Source organism: Phocoena phocoena, chromosome 1 (genome assembly GCF_963924675.1).
Source record: "Phocoena phocoena chromosome 1, mPhoPho1.1, whole genome shotgun sequence".
Taxonomy (NCBI): domain Eukaryota; kingdom Metazoa; phylum Chordata; class Mammalia; order Artiodactyla; family Phocoenidae; genus Phocoena; species Phocoena phocoena.
In genome coordinates, this window is record NC_089219.1 from 145,282,170 (window position 1) to 145,308,544 (window position 26,375).

A 26,375-nucleotide genomic window follows, 5' to 3' on the forward strand; every position below is an offset into this window, starting at 1 on the left:
CGGGTTGGGAGATTGGGAGTGACATGTATACACTACCATGTGTAAAAAAGATGGCCTGCCTGAGCATGCTGTAAAGCACAGGAAGCTCAGCTCGGTGCTCTGTGACGACCTAGATGGGCAGGATGGAGGGTGGGGTGGGTGGGAGGTTCAAGAGGGGGGATATAGATATGCATATGGCTGATGCACTTCATTGTACAGTGGAAGCTGGCCCAACATTGTGGAGCAATTATACTCTAATAAGGAAAAATATAATAGTAAAGCAGGTGAACTTCAATGAAAAAAACAAACCATACTGTCCCTTTCCAGTTTTGTCATCAAGGTTATGCTGCCCTCATAAAACAGTTTCTAAATGTTGGAGGTTTTTTGTTCTTTGAAGAGTTGATAACGTTCATGTATAAAACTGTGTGAGCCTGGGGTATGTATGGGGGTAAGTTTGACTTAACTGATTTAGTATACTTAATGGTTATTGATTTCTTCAGGTTTTTAATTTTTTCTTGAAATAAATTTGGTAGTATTTGTTTGGAAAATAGTCTGTTTCATCCATGTGTTCAATATGTTGGTATGAAACTGTTTGTAGTAGTTGCTTGTAATTAAAAAAATTTGTTCCACATATGCTTATTTCTTAATGTTGTTTGTTTTTGCTTTCTCTTTTTTCTTGATATCTTGCTCTAGATTTCTTTGTTTTTATTGGTCTTTGCAGAGAGTCAGCTTTTAGTTTTGCTGAGTTTCTCTATTGTTTTTTTACTTTTCTGGTTCCTTGAGTTCTGATCTTATCTTTAGTGTGGTCTTCCTGCTTTCTTGAGTTTTCTCTGTTATTTTTAGCTTCTTGAGTTAAACACTTAAGTTTACTTCAGTCTTATTTTTTAATAAATATGTTTAAGGATGCATTTAGATTTATCTCTAAGTCCTGCTTTAGCCATATCCTCGAGACATGACATGTAGAACTTTCACAATTCAGCTCTGAATATTTTTTTGTTTCCAAATATAGGAGTTTTACTATTTTCCCTCTTTTTTGCCATCTATCATGTTGATAGATTTTTCTTTATTCTCTTATTTTCCTTTTTTCTGGTTCGGAAGCTATATGCTATGCTTCTTTTCCTTTAGTGTTACCTGTAAAATTTTAGCATACTATAATTTTAAAGTTATCTAACACAGTCGGGAGTTATTCAGTATTTCAAGTCCCCTCCTGGGCAAGAAAAGGACTTTATTACACATTACCCACTGAATAAGCACACCCCTCCCCCAATTTTCCTTCTTGTTTGTGTCTAGAACTTTAGTTCTTCTCTTGTTAAAAAACACTTCAATAGTTGCTACTTTTTTGCACTCAGTGGTTAATTAAATTTATAGCAAAATGTTCCAAACTCTCTGTCATGGCTTCCTTCTAGGTTTACTACTCTGTTGATGGGTTCCTTAGGTACTTTGAGTAAAAGTCTGTGGGCGGTAGACTCTTAGATTTTATTTCATGCTCTTGAATTTTGTTTTATTTACTTTCACTTACCATATGGAATATATTACATCATTATCTTTGACACTTATTTTTTTCTAGTGGCTTTATTGAGGTACAATTCATATACTATCCCGTTCACCCATTTAAAGTGTGCAACTCGATATTCACAGGGTTTTATGCAGCCATCACTATAATTAATTTTTAAACATTTTCATCACTTCAAAAAGAAACCCCACATTCTCCCCCTAATCTCTCATCCCTGTCCCTTGGCCCTAGGCAACCATTAATCTGCTTTCTATCTCTATAGATTTGACTATTCTAGACATTTCTTATAAATTAAATCATGTAATATGTCATCCTTTAAGAATGGCTTCTTTGGATTAGCATGTTTTCGAGGTCCATGTTGTAGCATGTATCAGTATTTCATTTCTTTTTTTTGCCAAATATTCTATTTTATGGACATATCACATTTTATTTATCCATTTATCAATATATTGAGTTGTTTCTGCTTTTGGTTGTTATGAATAATTCTGCTATGAACATTTGTGTACAAGTTATTGTGTGGACATATGTTTACAGTTCTCTTGAGTATATATAGCTAGGAATGGGATTGCTGGATCATATGGGAACTCTATGTTTAGAGGAACTGTTGAACTGTTTTCCAAAGTGGCTGCCCCATTTCACATTTCCACCAGCAGTGTTCGAGAGTTCTGGTTCCTCCACATCCTCATCAGCTCTTGTTATTTTCTGTCTTTTTTTTTTTTTTAATTGGAGTAAAATTGCTTTACAATGTTATGCTAGTTTCTGCTGTACAGTGAAGTGAATCAGCTATATGTCTACCTATATCCCCACCCTCTTGGACCTCCCTCCCCCCACTTCCCCCCCGCCCTCCGCCATCTAGGTAATCACAGAACACAGAGCTGAGCTCCTGGTGCTATACAGCAGGTAGTATATTTACACATGGTAGTGTATTTATGTCAAACCTAATCTCCCAATTCGTCCCACCCTCTCCTTCCCCCGCTGTGTCCCCATGTCCGTTCTCTACGTCTGTGTCTCTATTCCTGCCCTACAAATAGGTTCATCTGTACCATTTTTCTAGATTCTACATATATGCATTAATACGTGATACTTGTTTTTTTCTTTCTGGCTTATTCCACTCTGTATGACAGATTGTAGGTCCATCCACATCTCTGCAAATGACCCAATTTTGTTCCTTTTTATGGCTGAGTAATATTCCATTGTACATATGTACCACATCTTCCTTATCCATTCATCTGTTGTTGGACATTTAGGTTGTTTCCGTGTCCTGTCTATTGTAAATAGTGCTGCAATGAACATTGGGGTACATGTGTCCTTTTTTTTCTTAAATTTTTTTTTTGGCTAAGTTGGGTCTTCGTTGCTGCATGCAGGCTTCCTCTAGTTGCAGTGAGCAAGGGCTACTCTTTGTTGTGGTGTGTGGACTTGTCATTGCAGTAGCCTCTTGTTGTGGAGCACAGGCTCTAGGCACACAGTCTTCAGTAGCTGTGGATCAGGGACTCTAGAGTGCAGGCTCAGTATTTATGGTGCATGGGCTTAGTTGTTCCGTGTCTTGGACCAGGGCTCAAACCCGTGTCCCCTGCATTGGCAGGTAGATTCTTAATCCTGTGCCACCAGGGAAGCCCTGTGTGTCCTTTTGAATTATGGTTTTCTCAGGGTATATGCCTAGTAGTGGGATTGCTGGATCGTATGGTAGTTCTATTTTTAGTTTTTTAAGGAACCTCCGTACTGTTCTCCATAGTGGCTGTATCAATTTACATTCCCACCAACAGTGCAAAAGGGTTCCCTTTTCTCCATACCCTCTCCAGCATTTATTGTAGATTTTTTGATGATGGTCATTACAACCGGTGTGAGGTGATACCTCATTGTAGTTTTGTTTTGTTTTGTTTTGTTTTGTGTGATACGCAGGCCTCTCACTGCTGTGGCCTCTCCCGTTGCGGAGCACAGGCTCCGGACGCGCAGGCCCAGCGGCCATGGCTCACGGGCCTAGCGGCTCCGCGGCATGTGGGATCTTCCTGGACCGGGACACGAACCCATGTCCCCTGCATCGGCAGGCGGACTCTCAACCACTGTGCCACCAGGGAAGCCCTAATTGCCATTTTTTATAGATAATCTATTTTTTCTCTCCTGATTTTTCAGAATTCTTTTTGTATTCTTAATGTTCTGCAGTTTTACCATAATATGGCTAGATGTTTATTTTTATTTACGTAGCATGGTGCTTGAGGTGCACTTTTTTTTTTAAACATTGAAAGCAACTTTATTGCTTTTTCTTGATTATATATAAATGCATTCACATTCCAAAAGTGTTAAAAGCATAAAAAACAAATGTAAATCACACAAAATCATGTACTCAAGAGATAATCACTATTAACATGTTTATAACCAGTGACCAAGTGTTATAATATATTGCTTGAGGCTTCACCTGCAATCTACCTGAAGATCTTGCTTCCTTTACCTTGAAAATATATTCTGAATCCAACTACTTCCTACCAAATCCATCTCTACTGCTGTTGTCCTTGTCACTGTATTCTCCTAGTGGGACTGCTACAGTAGTCTCCTCACTGGTCTCCTTGCATTTCAGTTTGCCACACAGCGGATTCTTTTTAAAGCATAATCAGATTATGTCACCCCCTGCTTAAAAGTCTCTAGTGGCTCCCCATCATACTTCCCTTGGTCTCTCTGACCTGGTCCCTGAGTGCTCCTCTTATTCCATCTCTGACCCCGGTTTCTTACCACTCTCACCTTTGTTTACTGAGCTCCAGCTACACTAGCATTCTTTCTGTTTCACCAAGAATGTGCCAAACACACAGTGGCCCTGAGGCTTTAACACTTGCTGCTCTCCCGTTCCTATCTGAAACTTCATTCAGCTGTCTGTTCAAAGTGTTACCTCATCAGAGAGGTCTTCCCTGACAATCTGTGTCAAATCCCCTACTGACCCACTTGGTCATACTCTATCACTTTAACCTGCTTTATTTCCCCCACTCCTTACTGACATTATGTAATTTCTGTTCATTTTATTGTCTTCATCCCTTCCCCCCGCCCCAAGGACTTTGTTTTGTCCACTTTTGTATCCCGTAGCTCTAAGATCATTATCTGACATAATATGCTCAGGAACTATTTATGAAATAAGTACATAATTATACATGTTCCTTTTAAATGAAAAAATAAGGATAGCATTTTATTTTTTGTTTTTGGCTTCCTTTCTCCTTTCCCATCTACTGCTCCTTCAGATGTCCAACATTAATCTGGTATGAATCCATTTATCCATTTTTCTCTTCTCATATAATCATATAGAAATACATATGTACTAGACATTTGGGGAGCATAATTTATTTTACAGAAAATTGATTTATGTATTCAGATTATCTACACCTGACTCTTCTAACCTAAATATATGGGAGAATCCTCCAATTCAACTGCCATAGATCTAATATTATTATTTTAAACTGTTTTATATTTTTATAATTAGTTTTTGTTTTGTTCTCTTAATAAGTGTAAGCTTAATATAAACTTTTAAATAGTCAGTGGTGTATATATAGTAGAAAATGAAAGTCCACCATACTTGTCTTCCCAAGTCTATCTGATGCCACACACCTTCAAATAGGTAACTACTGTAACTGTTTGATATGTCTAATTTTAGAACTTTATATCAGTGCATTTGTATGTGGGCAGATAGGCACAGGGAGTTTTGAGTTATTTATTTTTTATATATAAGTATTATACAATATATTATATTCCGTTATTTTTTTTCACTCAACTATGTAACATATAGTTCAGCTCTGTGCTGCTTATTGGTAATTTCTTTATGTTTTTGTACATATACACACAATTTTATTTAAATAGATCATACACATATTTTTTTGGTTTGGGTGGATTTTTTGTTTGTTTTGCTTGCTTCCTTTTTGTTCTCATCTTCCACTCAGATCTCTGTGTGTACTTTCAATCTGAGGACTCCCATCTTCTAGAAAATCTTTAGCTTAATCATTCAACTTTGCTTCTTTATCATTTTTTCTATTTTTGTAGTATTCTTGTTTTTATTTCATAGCGTATTTCTTTTCTGTAATGTCTGTTATGATTTCCTTTAGCTATTGGAGGATCCTAAACCTTTAAAAATCATTTTCAGATTGCTCTATTTTTATTCCATCTGCAGCAAGTTCCTCTCCTTGACATTGGTTATAGTGGCTGTCTTTCATGGTTGTAATTTCTTCATGTATTTAAGAATTTTGCTTAGCAAGTGCTTCTTGACTAAGTTTTTCATGTGCTTATTTTCTTATTGCTGCTTTCCCCTCTTCCTGTCTAGTAGTTTTGTGGTTTCCTTCCGTCTGGCCCCTGAACAGTCCCAGGCTAGAACCATATCTTAAATTGACACTGTGGGGCCCCTGTTCCACTGCAATATTGGAGATAGTGGATCTAGTCACTAAGTCAGCAGGCAGCTTAATCTAGGCCTGGGCTTTGAGGTATTTTCTGCTTCCCATCACCTTCTAGTGTAGCTTTAAGTATGCTGCAGCTCCTCTCAGTGGTTAATGTCAGGTTTTTTTTTCCAGCCTCCTTTTCAGGGTAGGAAAACTCCATTTCAGCCCTTGGTTTGATTATGAGCTCGACTCTCCCCATTTCCTGCCCCTCCGGAGCCCTTTGATCCCCTTTTATCTTGTGGGAAGCAAATTCCTGGTTACTTACTGCCTACCTACCGTCTGCCTACCAGTGGATCTGCAACTTCAGCCTGACTTACAGCTTTTTCTCGTCTGCTTTTTTCTGGTTCAAAGAAATGTTTACTTTACATATGCTTTGGGATTTGTTTTTTTTAATTTTCTATATTTATCCGATGGTGTTTTGGACAAAGGTGGGGAGTTTATGAACTTCCAAGACCAACTTGAATAAAAATCTAGGATACTCTTAAAAACACAAATCAACTTTAATTCCTTTGCTTAAAATCCTAAAATCTTCCAATTTTAAATATAATAGACTTCAAACTTGTCAGCATTCCTTTACATGACCTGGCTCCTCTAAATTCATTTCAGGTACTTTTTGCTGTAGCCCTCGACCCCATCTTTCAGTTCTTTGAAAGTACCTCACTTTCACATATGCTTCTTCCCAATGCTTCTTTTTTTCTTTTAAATTGTTATTGAAATATAGTTGATTTACAATGTTGTGTTAGTTTCAGGCGTATAGCAAAGTGGTCTCTCTCTCTCTCTCTATATATATATATATCCCTTTTTAGGTTCTTTTCCATTGTAGGTTATTATAAGATAATGAGTAGAGTTCCCTGTGCTATACAGTAGGTCCTTATTGGTTATGTATTTTATATATAGTAGTGTGTATATTTTAATCCCAAACTCCTGATTTATTCCTCCTATCCTTTCCCCTTTGGTAACCATAAGTTCGTTTTCTATGTCTGTGAGTCTATTTCTGTTTTGTAAAGAAATTCATTTGTATCATTTTTTTTAGATTCCACATATAAGCAATATCATAGATTTGTCTTTCTCTGTCTGACTTCACTTAGCATGATAATCTCTAGGTCCATCCATGTTGCTGCAAATGGCATTATTTCATTCTTTTTATGGTTGAGTAGTATTCCATTGTGTATATATACCACAGCTTCTTTATCCATTTATCTGTCAGTAGACACTTAGGTTGTTTTCATGTCTTGGCTATTATAAATAGTGCTGCTATGGACATTGAGGTGCATGTGTCTTTTCAAATTATAGTTTTCTCCAAATAAATGCCCAGGAGTGGAATTGCTGGTAGCTCTATTTTCAGTTGTTTAAGAAATCTCCATACTGTTCTCCATAGTGGCTTCACCAATTTACATTCCCACCAGCAGTGTAGGAGGGTTCCCTTTTCTCCACACCCTCTCCAGCATTTATTATTTGTAGACTTTCTGATGATGGCCATTCTGACTGGTGTGAGGTGATACCTCATTATTGTTTTGATTTGCATTTCTTAAATAATTAGTGATGTTGAGCATCTTTTCATGTGCCTGTTGGCCATCTGTATGCCATCTTTGGAGAAATGTCTGTTTAGGTATTCTGCTCATTTTTTTTTTTAATACGTTTATTTATTTTGGGCTGCATTGGGTCTTCGTTGCTGCTCGCTGGCTTTCTCTAGTTGCGGCGAGCGGGTGCTACTCTTTGTTGCGGTGCGCGGGCTTCTCATCGTGGTGGCTTCTCTTGTTGCAGAGCACGGGCTCTAAGTGCACGGGCTTCAGTAGTTGTGGCTCACGGGCTCTAGAGCGCAGGCTTAGTAGTTGCGGTGCACGGGCTTAGTTCCTCCGCAGCATGTGGGATCTTCCCGGACCAGGGCTCGAACCCGTGTCCCCTGCATTGGCAGGCGGATTCTTAACCACTGTCCCACCACGGAAGTCCCTGGGCTCATATTTTGATTGGGTGTTATTTTGTTTGTTTTTGATATTGAGCCGTATGAGGTGTTTGTGTATTTTTGGAAATTAATCCCCTGTCAGTCACATAGTTTGCAAGTATTTCCTCGTTCCATAGGCTGTATTTTTGTTTTGTTGATGGTTTCCTTTGATGTGCAAAGCCTTTTAAGTTTAATTAGGTCCCATTTGTTTATTTTTGTTTTTATTTCCATTACTCTAGGAGACAAATCCAAAAAAAACATTACTGTGATTTTTGTTAAAGGGTGTCCTGCCTATGTTTTCCTTTAGGAGTTTTATAGTATCCAGTCTTACATTTAGGTCTTTAATCCATTTTGAGTTTGCTTTTGTGTGTGGTGTTAGAGAATGTTCTAATTTCATTCTTTTACATGTAGCTGTCCAGTTTTCCCAGCACCACTTGTTGAAGAGACTGTCTTTTATCCATTGTACATTCTTGCCTCCTTTGTCGTAGATTAATTAACCATAAGTGCATGAGTTTATTTTCCCCAGGGCTTCTAAGGTTGACATCTTTTCAATTTTTCTTTAGCATTTAAACGCTACCTCCTCAGAGGATCTTCCCTAACTACCCTGACTAAAATAGCCTCTCTCTAGTTCTCTATCATAACCCTTGTTTATTTCCTTAATATCATTTGTTACGATATGTATTTGTGTGTTACTTTATGGTTTCTCACAAAACTGAAAGCTTCATGAGCTTTTTACTTTGTGTTTGCATTAAACACTATTATACTATTGTATTTGCTTCATGAGCTTTTTACTTTGTGTTTGCATGATATAGTATCATGCTCAGTAAATACTTACTGCCTGATTATTATTCACCCATCCATTCAGCATATTTATTGAATGTCTACTATATGCCAGAACTGTTCTCACTGTGGAGGATGTAATGGTGAACAACACAGACAGACAGGGTCCTTGCTCTGTGGAGCTTATGTTCTAGTGGGAGAAGAAAAGTATCAACAAATAGAAAAATAAATAAGTAAAATCAGTGTTACGGTGGTGTGTTTAGGTGATGGGAAACACTTTTCTGAGGAAGAAACAAGAAGGAATTTACCTCGTGACAATCAAGAGGAAGAACTTTTCAGTTAGAGAGAAGAGCTAGAACAAGGTTCCTAAGTTAAGAATGAGGTTGAGTATAGAACAAGAGACCACTGAAGCTGTGGTGGAAGAAATAGAGGGAAAGAGCATTACAGGATAAGGTTAGAGACTTGGCTGAGACCAGGTAACACAAGCTAGGAGTTTGAAAGTATGTGGTACCTTAAGACGGATGCAACTCTTCAGTATTGAAGGAGCTGGTGAGGTGCATGTGGGAGCGATTGCAGAGGATTACATACCTGCTACCTAGCAGGTGTGTTAAACAGATGTGTTTAAATTGTAGCAAAGTGTTATCTTCCAGAAAGTCATAAGTCACTGCTTAGTTTTTGGTTTCATTTTCACCAGGGATGGTACTTTTTAATTCATGGTTCTTATTCATACCTTTGGTTACCCCTTTAGAAACTAGTACAAGCCAGACATCCTCTGTTATGCATGCTTGCTCATACATGCTCATAAAATACAGTGGAAATAGAAAGGAAGCATTCAGTTAATGCTTTTTTGCTGAATTTCTGAATTTGTGCAGGCTTTTGGAATTTCATGTTTCCTAGTTTAGTCAGTGCAATGACCTGAAAGCCAAACAAGGTTGATTACTCAATCTTTCATTTCCACTTTTTCATTTCCCTATGTTTTAGAAAGCAAGTGACTAGGGAAGGCAGTGTACTTAAGGGTGCGTAACTTCCACATTTTTAAGAGCAAACTTTTTAATATCTTTGCAGCAATCTTTTAATTAACTATCTACTAATAGGATGAGTTTTCATTTGTCACTTAACAGTGTTTCGTGATCCCATTAGTAAAACTAATCATTGCTTCCATATCATCATTTTTAAAAAGTTATTTGAAGTTTATCGATGAGAGTCCCTTTTAATTATTTCCTGTCCTTCTCTAAACATGTAGTGATGACAAGGAGCTATTTTAAGTTTCTCTGTAGTAGACTTTATGATAGTTCCAGTTCTTTTGCTGACCCTACAAGCTGAGGACTTAGAGGCTGTTCCTCTTCTCTCCTAATAATGACTTGCTTAAGCCACTGCCGGAATATTTACAGGTAGTCACCCACTTACATTTCAGACATTCATATTTAATCTGAGCTTTGGAATTTGAATTGTATTTCCCCCCTGAAAAACAATTTACAAATGGTATTATAAATGAATAAGTTTCTAGGCTACCCTTTAAAGATCTACGTAACCTACAGGGTAGCTGAAATATCAATACTACACATTTATGATGAAAAACATTAGGAGAATCACATTTCAGATGCATGTTAGTTCTACTACATGATGTTTAAGTAGGAGGGATTCCTAAACACCTTTGTTTGTGGTAAGAGTATGAACAGTGGTCCCATGAAGATGTTCCCATCGAGGCTATGGAGAGAGCCATTGGGAACGCTTCTGGAGGAAGCCCATCCCCATCTCCTGCATGGCAGGGACTAGCCGTCTGCATGTGAGACGTTCTTAAGTCAAATGCGTGTATATCAGGAGTATCTGTATGCTCTTACTAGTTACAAAAAGTGAAAAATTCATTAAAAGGAATCTTAAGTGAGGGATTGAAAAGTTTATATATTTTGAAATTTCCAAAGCAGATGTTAATGTTGATAAAAGCTTTTTTGATACATTTACAGACATTTCATGTTTAGTGATATTTAATTGTGTGTTCCCCTCCCCCTTGTGTTTTTTTTTAATCTTTGTGTGTTTTGGGACTTCCCTGGCAGTCCAGTGGTTAAGACTGCGCTTCCAATGCGGGGGCAGTGGGTTCCATCCCTGGGTGGGAAATGAAGATCCCACATACCGCACGGTGCGGCCAAAGAAAAAAATCTTTGTGTGTTTGGTTTTATTCCTAAAATTATTGATGATCCTTAGTTTTCAAAGAAAGGAATTTAATTCACTTAACTAAAAAGAAAGAAAATGGTACTGTAATGTTAACATTTGAAACAAATTTAACTCTAGACTTATTCTACTTTTCATTCTTTACCAGGCATAATTTATTTTTATTTTAAGAGATTTTCATTATATTGGAGCTAATTTTTGATCATTCTTCTGAGTATAGTATAATTCCTGGCAAAGTGATATTTTGGAAAGTTATGTATAGAATACAGAAGAGCATGTGCTGTGGGTTCTAATTCTATTCAGTGTTTATTCAGTTATTCATTCAGTTCAGATACATTTCTCAGCCCTCAACAGCTTCTTTTTCCCTATATATAAAAGGAGGCTGATGAAATCTGCTTGCCTCACAGAGTTGCTAAAGTTATTACATAAGATTGATTGGCAATGTATGACAGCCCATAATACCAGAAATGGGCTGTCGTAGGGTCAAGTAGGGAAAGCTTTCCTGCCATTGTGTTTCTTTTCCCTGAACTCTCCTCCTTTTCATAGCCAGGTTTCTCAAAAGAATAATCTACACACATCAGCTTTTTTTGTCAGAAATAATCACTAGTATTTAGCATTGATGTTAAATGTTCTTCAAATGAGTCAGGTAATCATACTATGAGTATATTTTCTTTCTTGAACATCTTCTCATCCCCCTTCAGAATGCTTTATTTTTCTGTTTGCTCTGTTTGCTGTTGTGTCTTTCACTAATTCTTTCCCAAACACTTCAATAGAACTGTAAAATTCCTCTCAGTATGGTAAACACTTCCATCAAATGGTTATCCATCAAATCCATTTTAAAACCCTTTCCTTTTTTCTTGGAGGTATTCCTCTGGGAGTCTTTTGCCTTCCTAGCATAATCTGGACTGTTTGCTCTCTAGGCCTGCTGCAAAGCTTTCATCCTGTCTGTTTCCTTTCCTCATCATCCTGGGAATTTCCTTTACTTCTTCTCTGTTTTGGACCATGTTTCCTGGTTCCTGTGTTTTCTTCTTTCTTGATTTATTCCCTTGTTTTGGTATAGCACATCCTCTACCACCCACCTCCTATTCCCACTCACCCCCAGACATCCAAATCCTCTTAGGCTAGGCAACTCTCTTACAACATCTATGAAGTTTTTACTCTCCTTTCAATTCCCCTGTTGGATTGACCTCACCTCCCTTTGTGCCTCCATAGAATACTTTATCATAGCCTTGGTCTGTCATACTTATTAAGCACCTACTCTACATGTCAGGCACTGTGTTCAGCACTAGACCGTCCGAGATTGAGAGAATGAGGTTCTTGTTCCCAGGGAAATTCTGAAAGGTGAAAAAGAACACCATGGTTCTCACTGGAGGCAGTACTGCCCCCTAGCGGCCCTTTGAAAAAGTGGGGGGAAGTTTTCTGTTACCACAGTAATGGGAGGGTACAAGCTGGCATTTTGTAGTCAGGAGCCAGGAATACTAAATGTCTTATAAGTGCAGCACAACTTTAGAATGTTCCACCAAACATTCATGTGTGAAAATCTGTTCATAGTTATCCAAGCCTGGGACCTAAACTCCATTTTACCCACAAACCCAGACTACTTGGTGCTTTTTACATTGTCTTTGCTTGTGCAACAGATGGAAAACAGCTACTGTCCATCATTGTGGGTTTATAGAAGAAACATTTTTTTAAGTAGCGTATGTTTATAAAAAAAGTTAAGAATCCCTTGGATGATAGATTCATGCAATAGCAATGAAGAAGGAAATGATTGCCTTACTCTATACATAAAAGTAAGAACTTTCTAGAGTAAATGTTAAAAAAAGATTCTGTTCATTATTGTGTGTATGTTTGTATATACTGAGCTATAATATACGGTGCACAGCTTGATGAATTGGTAAACACACGTGCACATTAAGACATGCAGCTGCCACCTGGATCTAGATAGAGTGTCTGCATAGTTGGGAAACATAGGATAAACTTATTTTTAAAAAGTATGTTACATTTTCAAATAATGTGCCCATTATATTTTCATGTGTACAATAAATTCAGTCAAAGTGTCCCAAAAATCTGGAAACATCAGGAAAATATCCTATTTGTTACATTTTTAATACATTTTAGCAGTTGGACCCATTGTTTTATTTTATTTTTTTAACATCTTTATGGAGTATAATTGCTTTACAATGGTGTGTTAGTTTCTGCTTTATAACAAAGTGAATCAGTTATACATATATCTCCATATCTCTTCCCTCTTGCGTCTCCCTCCTTCCCATCCTCCCTATCCCACCTCTCTAGGTGGTCACAAAGCACCGAGCTGATCTCTCTGTGCTATGCGGCTGCTTCCCACTAGCTATCTATATTACATTTGGTAGTGTATATATGTCCATGCCACTCTCTCACTTTGTCCCAGCTTACCCTTCCCCCTTCTCATATCCTCAAGTCCATTCTCTAGTAGGTCTGCGTCTTTATTCCCATTTGCCCCTAGGTTCTATATGACCTTTTTTTTTTTTTTTTTACATTCCATATGTATGTGTTAGCATATGGTATTTGTTTTTCTCTTTCTGTCTTACTTCACTCTGTGACAGACTCTAAGTCCATCCACCTCACTATAAATAACTCAATTTCGTTTCTTTTTATGGCTGAGTAATATATGTGCCACATCTTCTTTATCCATTCATCTGTTGATGGACACTTAGGTTGCTGCCATGTCCTGGCTATTATAAATAGAGCTGCAATGAACATTGTGGTACATGACTCTTTTTGAATTATGGTTTTCTCAGAGTATATGCCCAGTAGTGGGATTGCTGGGTCGTATGGTAGTTCTATTTTTAGTTTTTTAAGGACCCTCCAGACTGTTCTCCATAGTGGCTATATCAATTTAAATTCCCACCAACAGTGCGGGAGGGTTCTGTTTTCTCCACACCGTCTCCAGCATTTATTGTTTGTAGATTTTTTGATGATGGCCATTCTGACCGGTGTGAGATAATATCTCATTGTAGTTTTGATTTGCATTTCTCAGTGATTCATGATGTTGAGGGTTCTTTCATGTGTTTGTTGGCAATCTGTATATCTTCTTTGGAGAAATGTCTATTTAGGTCTTCTGCCCATTTTTGGATTGCGTTGTTTGTTTTTTTGATATTGAGCTTCATGAGCTGCTTGTAAATTTTGGAGATTAATCCTTTGTCACTTGCTTCATTTGCAAGTATTTTCTCTCATTCTGAGGGTTGTCTTTTTGTCTTATTTATGGTTTCCTTTGCTGTGCAAAATCTTTTAGGTTTCATTAGGTCCCATTTGTTTATTTTTGTTTTTATTTCCATTTCTCTAGGAGGTGGGTCAAAAAGGATCTTGCTGTGATTTATGTCATAGAGTGTTCTGCCTATGTTTTGCTCTAAGAGTTTGATAGTGTCTGGCCTTATATTTAGGTCTTTAATTCATTTTGAGTTTATTTTTGTGTATGGTGTTAAGGAGTGTTCTAATTTCATTCTTTTACATGTACACGTCCAATTGTCCCAGCACCACTTATTGAAGAGGCTGTCTTTTCTGCACTCTATATTCTTGCCTCCTTTATAAAAGATAAGCTGACCATATGTGTGTGGGTTTATCTCTGGGCTTTCTATCCTGTTCCATTGATCTATAGTTCTGTTTTTGTGCCAGTACCATACTGTCTTGATTACTATAGCTTTGTAGTATAGTTTGAAGTCAGGTAGCTTGATTCCTCCAACTCTGTTTTTTTCCCTCAAGATTGCTTTGGCTATTCGGGGTCTTTTGTGTTTCCATACAAATTCTGAAATTTTTTGTTCTAGTTCTGTGAAAAATGCCAGTGGCAGTTTGATAGGGATTGCATTGAATCTGTAGATTGCTTTGGGTAGTATAGTCATTTTTACAATGTTGATTCTTCCAATCCAAGAACATGCCATATCTCTCCATCTATTTGTATCATGTTTAATTTCTTTCATCAGTGTCTTACAGCTTTCTGCATACAGGTCTTTTGTCTCCTTAGGTAGGTTTATTCCTAGGTATTTTATTCTTTTTGTTGCAGTGGTAAATGGGAGTGTTTTCTTAATTTCTCTTTCACATTTTTCATCATTAGTGTGTAGGAATGCAAGAGATTTCTGTGCATTAATTTTGTATCCTGCTACTTTACCAAATTCATTGATGAGCTCTAGTAATTTTCTGGTAGCATCTTTAGGATTTTCTATGTATGGTATCATGTCATCTGCAAACACTGACAGCTTTACTTCTTCTTTTCCGATTTGGATTCCTTTTATCTCTTTTTCTTCTCTGATTGCTGTGGCTAAAGCTTCCAAAACTATGTTGAATAATAGTGGTGAGAGTGGACAGCCTTGTCTTGTTCCTGATCTTAGAGGAAATGGTTTCAGTTTTTCACCATTGAGGATGATGTTGGCTGTGGGTTTGTCATATATGGCCTTTATTATGTTGAGGCAAGTCCCCTCTATGCCTACTTTCTGGAGGGTTTTTATCATAAATGGGTGTTGAATTTTGTCAAAAGCTTTCTCTGCATCTTTTGAGGTGATCATATGGTTTTTATCTTTCAATTTGTTAATATGGTGTATCACATTGATTGATTTGCATATATTGAAGAATCCTTGCATTCCTGGAATAAACCCCACTTGATCATGGTGTATGATCCTTTTAATGTGCTGTTGGATTCTGTTTGCTAGTATTTTGTTGAGGATTTTTGCATCTGTGTTCATCAGTGATATTGGCCTGTAGTTTTCTTTCTTTGTGACATCTTTGTCTGGTTTTGGTATCAGGGTGATGGTGGCCTCGTAGAACGAGTTTGGGAGTGTTCCTACCTCTGCTATCATCATCGTATTTCTTCAAATATTCTTTCTATCTCTGTTAGTTTACATGTGCAGGAAAGGTAAATTGAACTAAAAAGAAACAACTCTTTGCAACCAGTTACATTTTATCAGTCTAATTATGAAATGTTTTAGATCCAGTTACAACTTTCATACTCCCTTTTTTCAAAAGATGATGAATTACTTAGAGCGTTGTGTGTAGAACAAAGCTAATGGGAAATATGTAATAGAAGATTTGAGAGTCCTTTTAATAGAACCAAATGTTACTGAATTAATAGAAGCACACGAAATGTAGGAATCTCATTTTTTATTATAAAAATGATTTTTAAATACTTCCTATTATTGCCACATTAAATATTAAAAACTATTTTTGTACAGTGATAAGAAATTACGTGAATATTAAATTTTTAATTCGATTTTTAGATTGCTTTTCTTTACTCTTACTCTGAATCTATCCACAAAGGTCAACCACATATCTTCTCTGTAGTTTCTCATATTTCTGTTTTTGTCCTATCCGTTCTCTATTGCCCACTGCCTTTCAACAGTGTGATCTCTGAATTCTTTTTGAGTGGATGTATATACTGAATGTAATTTGAATTATGGTGGAATTTCAAAGTAGGAGATATGTTTTCTGTTGGATTTGATCTTACACTTTCTCATTATTTTTTTTTGCGGCACGTGGGCCCCTCACTGTTGTGGCACCTCCCGCTGAGGAGCACAGGCTTCAGACGCCCAGGCCCATCGGCTATGTCTCACAGGCCCAGCTGCTCCGCGGCACGTGGGATCCTCCGGAACCGGGGCACGAACCCGCGCCCCCTGCATCGGCAGGCGGACCCCCAACCACTGCGCCACCAGGGAAGCCCGCCATGTGGCTCTTTTAAACTGAAAGTTCCTTGAGGGGCAGAGACCATTTTTCCTTACTCTTAACTACTGGTATTTGTCCATGGAAAGTACATAATAAATGTTAGAAGAATGGGCAGCTCCACACAGGTGTGCAAGTTTGATGAGGAGAGAATGTGGGCCTGGCTGGAAGCCAGATTGCTACAAGAGTACTGAAGGTTCGATCATTTATTTGCCATACCCAGGGGAAAATTTAATAATTGCCTGAATGCTCTTGGGGGAATCTCCCCAAATCATAAAAGAATTGAAATTAAATTAGCATACTATTTTAAGGCTAGGGTCCTGAGAATATAGGAGGCTGTGAACTTGGAGAGGAAAAAAATTAGTGTTATTTTTATTAACCTCAAACTGAAATTTAGCATTTCCTTCGATTTTGAATGCAGGTAATGGTGGTAGTATTAGCAGTACCTGTAATTTTCTTTTTTTTTTTGCTACTGGAAGCCACAGATATTTTCAGTTTCAGTTGTTGCAGACACCTCGCAATATTGTTTATACTCATTATTTTCTTACTATGGTAATTAGACCTGCCGCTCGATCTTTTTGTTTAAATCATTAATAAAGAAGCACCTGTATTACCTATTACAATTTTTAAGTAATTATATTTTTAAATTATATTTTAAAAGATTGTTCTGAAATTCTAGAGTAAGCAAAACTGACGTATAATGATAGAAATCAGATGAGTGGTTGCTTCTTGTATAGAAGATTGGGAAAGGGGCACAAGAAAACTTTCTGGAATGATGGAAATGTCCCATGACTTTGGTGTACATTTGTCAAAGGTGGTTGAATGCTAAACTTAAGTTCTGCATTTAACTGTATGTACATTATACCTCAATTAAAAAAATAAATACATTAAAAAATATTCTGAGAAGGGGTCCATAGGCTTCTCCAAATTGCCAAAGAAATCTCTGGGAACTAAAAAAGGTCAAGAACCCTTTTTCTGAGGCTATCATGTTGCCTTTGCCTTTGCCTTTCTCCTTTAAGGGCCCATTCTCTCAGTTCCTTTTTTTTTTAAATTAATTTTTATTGGAGTATAGTTCCTTTACAATGTTGTGTTTTTACTGTACAGCAAAGTGAATCAGCTGTACATATATATGTATTCCCTCTGTTTTGGATTTCCTTCCCATTTAGGTCACCACAGAGCATTGAGTAGGGTTCCCTGTGCTATACAGTAGGTTCTCATTAGTTATCTATTTTATACATAGTATCAATAGTGTATGTCAGTCCCAATCTCCCAGTTCATCCCACCCTGCCCCTTCCCCCTTGATATCCATGTTTGTTCTCTACATCTGTGTCTCTGTTTCTGCTTTGCAAATAAGATAATCTATACCAGATTCCACATATATGCGTTAATAAAAGATATTTTTCTCTTTCCGACTTACTTCACTCTGTATGACAGCCTCTAGGTCCATCCACGTCTCTACAAATGACCCAATTTTGTTCCTTTTTAAGGCTGAGTAACATTCCATTGTATATGTGTACTGCATCTTCTTTATCCATTCATCTTTCGATGGATATTTAGGTTGCTTCCATGACCTGGCTATTATCAGTAGTGCTGCTATGAACATTGGGGTGCATGTGTCTTTTTGAATTATGGTTTTCTCAGGGTTTATGCCTAGGAGTGGGATTGCTGGGTTATATGGTAGTTCTATTTTTAGTTTTTTAAGGAACCTCCATACTGTTCTCCATAGTGGCTGTATCAATTTACATTCCCACCAACAGTGCAAGAGGGTTCACTTTTCTCCACACCCTCTCCGGCATCTCTCAGTTGCCTTTGCTATTCATTTTCTTTATTCTAAATGTGTTCTCACTTTTTTGAGCCAAGAAAAGTCAGAAAAGAAAAAGAGCAGCTATGAAAGAAATTCTTTGCTTGGCTTATTTGCCAATCTGTTGAAGTCAGTAAAACTGTGGCCTTCCTAACATAGTTATATACTTGCTTAGACTTTAAGAAATTTCTAGTGAGAACTACTCTTCTAAAAACTAATTTGTAGGGGCTTCCCTCGTGGTGCAGTGGTTGAGAGTCCGCCTGCCGATGCAGGGGACACGGGTTCGTGCCCTGGTCTGGGAAGATCCCACATGCCGTGGAGCGGCTGGGCCCGTGAGCCATGGCTGCTGGGCCTGCGCGTCCGGAGCCTGTGCTCCGCAACAGAAGAGGCCACAACAGTGAGAGGCCCGCGTACTGCAAAAAAACAAAAACAAAAAAACAAAAAAAAACTAATTTGTAGATGATTTCATAATGGAATGATTTTTCTTATCTCCAGTTTCACTTGGAGTTTTATTAGGATTTTTATACAGAGGTATCATTAAATATGCAGTTCTGTTATGAAGTAGGCATGAACATTTGTAACACAGGTTGGAAGAAAAGAAAATGTATTAGGAATCAGAAAAGCATCGAGTGGGGCTTCCCTGGTGACGCAGTGGTTAAGAATCCGCCTGCCAATGCAGGGGACATGGGTTTGAGCCCGAGTTCGAGCCCGGGTCCGGGAAGATCCCACATGCCGCAGAGCGACTAAGCCCGTGTACCACAACTACTGAGCCCACGTGCCACAACTACCGAAGCCCACGTGCCTAGATCTCGTGCTCCACAACAAGGGAAGCAACCACAATGAGAAGCCCCCGCACCTCAATGAAGAGTAGCCCCTGCTCGCCGCAGCTAGAGAAAGCCCGCGTGCAGCAGCGAAGACCCAACGCAGCCATAAATAAGTAAATAAATAAACAAACAAATAATTTAAAAAAAGAAAAGCATTGAGGAAGTAAGGAAAGAAAAATGAATATTACTGACGATCTATTCCACATTTTCTTTTTCAGAAATTCCATCTAGGTGTCCTTGATGTAGTGTGACTGTATATTCTAAGTTCAAATATGTTTTACTTTTATAAAATTCAGAGTACTACAGATACCAAATATTAGCCTATATTTATTTTAAAATGTGATGATAGTGCTTGAAAATGTTAAACATAGTGGTAGATAATATGCAGAACAAACATTAGGTTCTTTTTTAGGGACACACAGTGTTAAGACTACTCACAGTACAGTTCTTGCTGTCTATCATTTTATTTATTTTATTAAAAAATATTTATTGATTTATTTTTGGCTGCATTGGGTCTTCGTTGCTGCACGCAGGCTTTCTGAAGTTGCAGTGAGCACGGGCTGCTCTTTGTTGCAGTGTGCAGGCTTCTCATTGCAGTGGCTTCTCGTTGTAGGGCACGGGCTCTAAATGCATGGGCTTCAGTAGTTGTGGCTCGTGGGCTCTAGAGCGCAGGCTCAGTAGTTGTGCACGGGCTCAGTTGCTCCACGGCATGTGGGATCTTCCCAGACCAGGGCTCAAACCCGTGCCAGGCACATTCTTAACCACTGTGCCACCAGGGACATCCCTGTCTATCATTTTATACTTATAACCATAAGTTTTTCTCTGCTATTCTAATATTTTCACGGTCTTTTTATTTATCTGGATAAACTTAATAGGACACTTGTTTTAAATAGATTACAAAGTATTCTAAGAAAGATTGAGCCAAGGTGAATAATTCTAACAGATTGTTGTCCAGATAGCATCTGCATGTCTTTTATGACTTCGTATTAGATAAAAAGCCTAAAATACTGTTTGACGGTTTCTTTGCAGCCCCTCGTATGGAAAATTTGAAAAGCAGAGGAGAAACGATAGCTAAGGAGATCAGTGAAGCCATGAAGGTAAAAGCTACATACTAAATTATAAGTGAATAACATGTGTGGCTAGATGTTTGCTTTTAGCATTCTTAGGTGTTTTAGTCTGTTGTAACGGGAATTCTCAGTAGTCTTTTAAATAGATCGTTAATGAATTTATTAAGTGACGGTAACATTCAGAATAATTGCCATTTATTAGACACCTACTATGTGCCAGTATTATACCTGGCTTCTTTAAAGGTTGGTTATATTTTTGAGTTCTGAGAGTTAGCAATCCATCAAACAATTTTGGATAATAATACCAGTTAACATTTAGTCAGCATTTAGTATGGATTAGGCACCATCTGACTGCTTTACATGTATTATATTTCCTCATTTAATCCTTACACTAACCCTCTGAGATAGGTACTGCTACTGTTTTACAGATAAGGAAACCAAGGCACAGAGGGGCTAAGTAGATTGCCCACATAAGTAATTGTGCCAGGATTTAAACCCTAGATGTTTAGCTCCAGAGCCTATACTCTCAGCCACTATATTATTCTGTGTTGATGCAAATAATCAATAAACAATATACAATAAGAATAGAAGAAGAGTTTTATTAGCGCCAAACTGAGGACTATAGCCCAGGAAACAGCTTCTCAGTAGCTCTGCTGGGACTGCTCCGAAGGGGTAAGGGAGGAGAGAGGATATATGAATTTTTTTGGCTGGAAAAAATGTGGTCAAGGTTACAGCTTGGTAAAAGATTACTGCTAACCACAAAGAACAGACATCTCAAGTTAATGAATTTAGGATTTTTTCTGTGTATGGGAAGATGCAAGCATCTGGGGTCATTGAAATTCATCCTTAAATATGCATCTTAACTATCTAGAAGCCTATACATCCAAAGCACAGAATGCCTGAATTCCCCTGAGGGCTCACTGTCTCGGGTGGCTGCAGTGGGTTGCAGCTTAACCCTTTATGTAAGTGGATGATGAACAAATTCTTTTCTTTAATGATGAAAGCAGATGTACAGTGTATGTTTGACAGGCCACAAGACAGGCTGTTTCAGTTAGCATAAAGTTCAGGCTAAATCATGTATAAGCCAGAGTGATTTCCCCATACCTCAATATGTGAAAATTTCTTCCATCAACTGTATATCCAACTTGGAGTTTTAATATTACTATCATAAAATTGTTTATATTATTGACATTTATTTTGCCAAACAGAAAGTATTTAGATTTCTAGTACAGGAAAATTATTTTAAAACTCCTTCAGAATCTCCTCTGTTTTGATCATCTTCTGTTAACACTCTTTTGTGGTTTGTACTGATGCCATGATTTTCTGGTACTCACACTTCTCTCATAACATGTTCTTTTTTTTTTTTTTTTTTTTTTTTGCGGTATGCGGGCCTCTCACTGTTGTAGCCTCTCCCGTCATGGAGCACAGGCTCCGGACGCGCAGGCTCAGTGGCCATGGCTCATGGGCCCAGCCGCTCCGTGGCATGTGGGATGTTCCCGGCCCAGGGCACGAACCCGTGTCCCCTGCATCGGCAGACGGACTCTCAACCACTGCGCCACCAGGAAAGCCCTCATAACATGTTCTTAATCAGGAGTTGACAAACTGTGGTGGGACAGGGTAAAATCCAGCCTGCCACCTGTTTTTGTAAATAAAACTATTTTGGAACACAGCCATGTACTTACTGTCTATGGCTTCTTTACATTACAACAGGAAAGTTGAATAATTGCGACAGAGATGTAAAGGCCCTCAGAGCCTAAAATGTTTACTGTATGGCCCTTTACAGAAAAAATGTGCTGATCCCTGCTCTTGATAATTAAGATTTCTAAAATACTTACTATATTAAAATATGGAATTTCAGACATTAAATTTTAAACTCTGAAATTCTGTTACCTCCTGTTTTGCCAGAGTTTTATTTTACTACCAGGCATTATAGGAACAGAACATATCTTTTTAGTTTTAGCTTTTTGTTAAAATTCCTCAGCTAAAACTGGTATTTTAAGGTAAAGTTGAATATCTATGACCTAAAAAATTAGGTTTTAGAAAAAGCCTTGATCTGAAGAGTTAAAATACTCAAGTGTTGTGTCTATCTCTGTGTGTTTGCGTTTCAACCTGAGATTAATGTTAAGTATTACTGTTGTTTGTTTTTTAAGTCCTTGCCTGCATTAATTGAACAAGGAGATGGATTTTCCCAAGTTTTAAAGATGCAGCCTGTTATCCAGCTCCAGAGAGTCCACCAAGAAGTGTTTTCCGGTTGTTGTAGGAAACCAGATGTTAAACCTGAGAGCTTTATAGCACAAATAGAAACCACACCAGCAGAGAGTTCTGCTAGGAAAGACACTGACTTGGTACTGAGAAGAAAGCGAACTGAAGACTGCCCCCAGAGAAAATGGTATCCACTGCGGCCAAAGAGGATCAGTCTTGACACATAAACTCTTTTTGTTTATCTTGGGAGTTGAGATTAGGCACTATCAACATTTAGATTCCAGCTTAATGCCTGGACAGGACTTCATTTAAAACAACAGATAAGTAGTGATTCTTTTACACAAATATAGTAGCTCTGTGCTGGGGTATGATGTAATATTGTATTTCTTTCCTCACCTTTGCATTGATAGTCAGTGAAAAGCGTATTGTTTGAATATTGGCACAAAGCCTGTCAATGGTCATTAAGAGTGCAAACTTTTACTGTCCTTGAATACCATCAACACTTGGCTGCCTTACAGCTTTTATGGAATTTCAGACGTAACATATTCCATTGGGTTTCCTGGATATACATCTTTCTTTTAAAAAAAGAGCTGTCATTATTTAAGGACTGAAAGTCATCATCAGTTCTGCCCAGGAGCAGATGCAGTCCTCCCCCACCCCTGCAAAGCAGGTTGATTTATCAAATTGGCGTGCAGGTGACAAGACTGGCTCTGACTTTGTTACTCTAAGTTCCGCTAATTTGGATTTGTGGGATTAATTATAGGATTTTTTGGTTTTGTTTTGTTAGGTAAAGAAGATGATTATTTTGTGAAGATGATTATTATGTGTAAAAATTTCTGTTAGAAATAAAAATTGGCATGTAGCCAATGTTTCTTACCCACACTTTTGTTTTCCATAGATCTCTTAACTTTTAAACATAATTTGACTTGGAACTAATAGTTTCTTTTCAGGATTTCTCATTACTTCTTTGTAAATGACTCCAGGTCAAAAATATATATCAGATTAATACATGAAACAAATTGTCATTGTGGAACAAATATAGATGCAATCATACCGAACTGTTTTACATTTAAGAATGTTTATATATCAAGTATATAATCATTGGTAGAAGTCTGAGAAAGCTATATTGCCTATACTTCTAACATTAATTGCAGTTTCTTATCTCTTATTGTGTCTCTTACATTAATACATTGTAGGCAGTGTCATCTAATTTGCCAACTGTTTCCCTATTAATGACTGAATACCTTCATTCCTTTGCAGAGGAATTTACTAATCATGAGGCTGGAAAATCCATACTTCTCTTGTTCATTATGTCTTAATAATCATAAAAGTCTAAATGTGACAGAAAATCTGTCTCAGTGAAGAGAACTTACAAAGCTACTTTATCGCATTCTGTATTTGAATGTTACAACTTGAGATCTGTATATTTGTACACAGCAGTGTGTTTTTTATTAAAATAATGTACAAAGACTTCACGCTTATACTGTGTATTTCTTTTTAATTAACTTATTTATTTTTGGCTGCATTGGGTCTTCATTGCTGCGTGCGGGCTTTCTCTAGTTGCGGCAAGTGAGGGCTACTCTTCGTTGTGGTGCACGGGCTTCTCATTGTGGTGGCTTCTCTTGTGGAGCACAGGCTCTAGGCGTGTGGGCTTCAGTAGTTGTGGCTCGCAGGCTGTAGAGCGCAGGCTCAGCAGTTGTGGCGCACAGGCTTAGTTGCTCCGCGGTATGTGGGATCTTCCCCGACCAGGGCTCAAACCCGTGTCCCCTGCATTGGCAGCCGGATTCTTTACCACTGAGCCACCAGGGAAGCCCCTGTGTGTTTTTAAGAGTTGTCTCAGGCCTTCTTGAGCTCAGCTTTAGTTAGATGGTAGATCAGCACCTTGCATTTCAGAACATACTAAATTTCACTTTAAAACCGTTTTGAGTCTACAGAATATTGCTATACAAATGCATTGCTAACTTTTTCATAGTACAGAATTCTGTATGAGTAGTTTCACTTCAGAAGCATGCAGACAAAAGAATTATTGTTAATTCTCCTAGATTAGATAATTACAATGTGTTTACATAAGAAAATGTCTCCCTTTTAAGAGATTCATATTGAGATACATAGAGTTTAATGACTTGATGTCTTAGATTTGTTCTGAAATATGTCAGCAAAGAAAAAAAGGAAAAGGAATAGATTAAGCAAGTGTGACAAAAATCTTGATAATGTTGGATCTGTGTGAGGCTCTAATCTTTCTACTGCTGGGTCTGGAAATTTTTGTAATTAAAAAGAAGTTTTGGGGGCTTCCCTGGTGGCGCAGTGGTTGAGAGTCCGCCTGCTGATGCAGGGGATGCGGGTTCGTGCCCCGGTCTAGGAAGATCCCACATGCCATGGAGTGGCTGGGCCCATGAGCCATGGCCACTGAGCCTGCGCATCCAGAGCCTGTGCTCCTCAATGGGAGAGGCCACAACAGTGAGAGGCCTGCGTACGGAAAAAAAAAAAAAAAAGAAGTTTTGTTGTTTTTAAAGTGCTCAGACAGGCAGCTGAAACTTTTTTTTGTGTGGGGGGGTGTGGGAATCGAACCCACACCCCCTGCATTAGAAGCACAAAGTCTTAACCACTGGACTGCCAGGGAAGTCCCTGAAACTTGAAATCTTTCAGAGAGCCCCAACTTTCACTCCACAGTTATAGCAGAGTTACAAATGAAATACCGTTAGGAAAAAAAATATATTAGCATTATTAACTAAGATAAGCATGGCTGATATCAGTAATAATATTGATAATATACATTTTTAAGAAGAGAAATTGAGTTTCTGCATAGACCAAGAACTAAGCTAGCTAAGGTGATAAAAGTCCAGAAAGTTTATAGTTGCAGGGAATGTTGAAGGAAAGAATAGAAAATCAAATATTGACCTACCTATGGTAAAAAGAAGGCTGGATTGGATGGAGTCTTAAAATTTCCTTTCAACAAAAACCAAAGCCAAACAAACAAAAAAACACAACACGGGAAGTTTAAATCCAGTTCCACTGGAGAGAGAACACTGTTAAAGCAGCTGGTTTCTGAAAACACTGAAGGAGTATCTTTGTTTTCCAGACTTCAGACATTAGAAACTGTATTAGTTGGTTTGAGTTGCTATAACAAAATACCACAGACTGGGTAGCCTAAACAACAGAAATTTAATGTCTCACAGTTCTGGAGGCTTGAAGTCCATGATCAAGGCAAATTCGGCTTCTGGTGAGGTTTCTCTTCCATCATGCATGCATTGGGGGTTGGGGGATGTTGGTGTCTTTTCTTATAAGGACATTAATCTTTTTTTTTTTTTTTTTTTTATTTATTTATGGCTATGTTGGGTCTTGGTTTCTGTGCGAGGGCTTTCTCTAGTTGTGGCAAGCGGGGACCACTCTTCATCGCGGTGCGCGGGCCTCTCACTGTCGCGGCCTCTCTTGCTGCAGAGCACAGGCTCCAGACGCGCAGGCTCAGTAGTTGTGGCTCATGGGCCCAGTTGCTCCGCGGCATGTGGGATTTTCCCGGACCGGGGCACGAACCCGTGTCCCCTGCATCGGCAGGCGGACTCTCAACCACTGCGCCACCAGGGAAGCCCAAGGACATTAATCTTATTAGATCAGGGTTGCACCCATATAACCTCATTTGACCTTAATTACTTCCTTAGAGGCCCCATCTCCAAATACAGCCACACTGGGGGCAGGGTGGGGGCAGGGTTAGGGCTTCAACCTATGGATTTTGAGGGGAAGCAAACATTTAGCCCATATCACTAGATAAGAGAAATCTTTTCCTAGACCTCTTTCTCTGGGTCTTTATGACTTGGGCTGCGTAGAGAACAAAGCCAATGACATCACACTTTTAATTTGCTTCAGAATGTAGCTATCTCTAAGAATGAGCTTGTTTGACTTCTATTGAAAGCCTTGGTTTTTCCCTACACACCTTCATTCATTCATTAATCCATTCAGCAGATTCCTGTTAGTCACTACTCAGTTCAAAAGTCAGAGAGGTTCAGAGCATAGTCTCT

The 26,375-nt window shown here is 38.3% G+C and overlaps 1 protein-coding gene across 1 annotated transcript in view; it reads left to right on the forward strand.

The window, feature by feature from the left end:
• NSL1 (NSL1 component of MIS12 kinetochore complex) overlaps positions 1 to 22,589 on the forward strand; it is a 38,396-nt gene extending 15,807 nt beyond the window's left edge. Inside the window, exons 5-6 of the mRNA XM_065892484.1 lie at positions 20,123 to 20,190; positions 22,311 to 22,589. Coding sequence (XP_065748556.1) covers positions 20,123 to 20,190; positions 22,311 to 22,589 — 347 coding nt within the window. The remainder of the gene's footprint in view (positions 1 to 20,122; positions 20,191 to 22,310) is intronic.
• Positions 22,590 to 26,375: the final 3,786 nt, after the last annotated feature.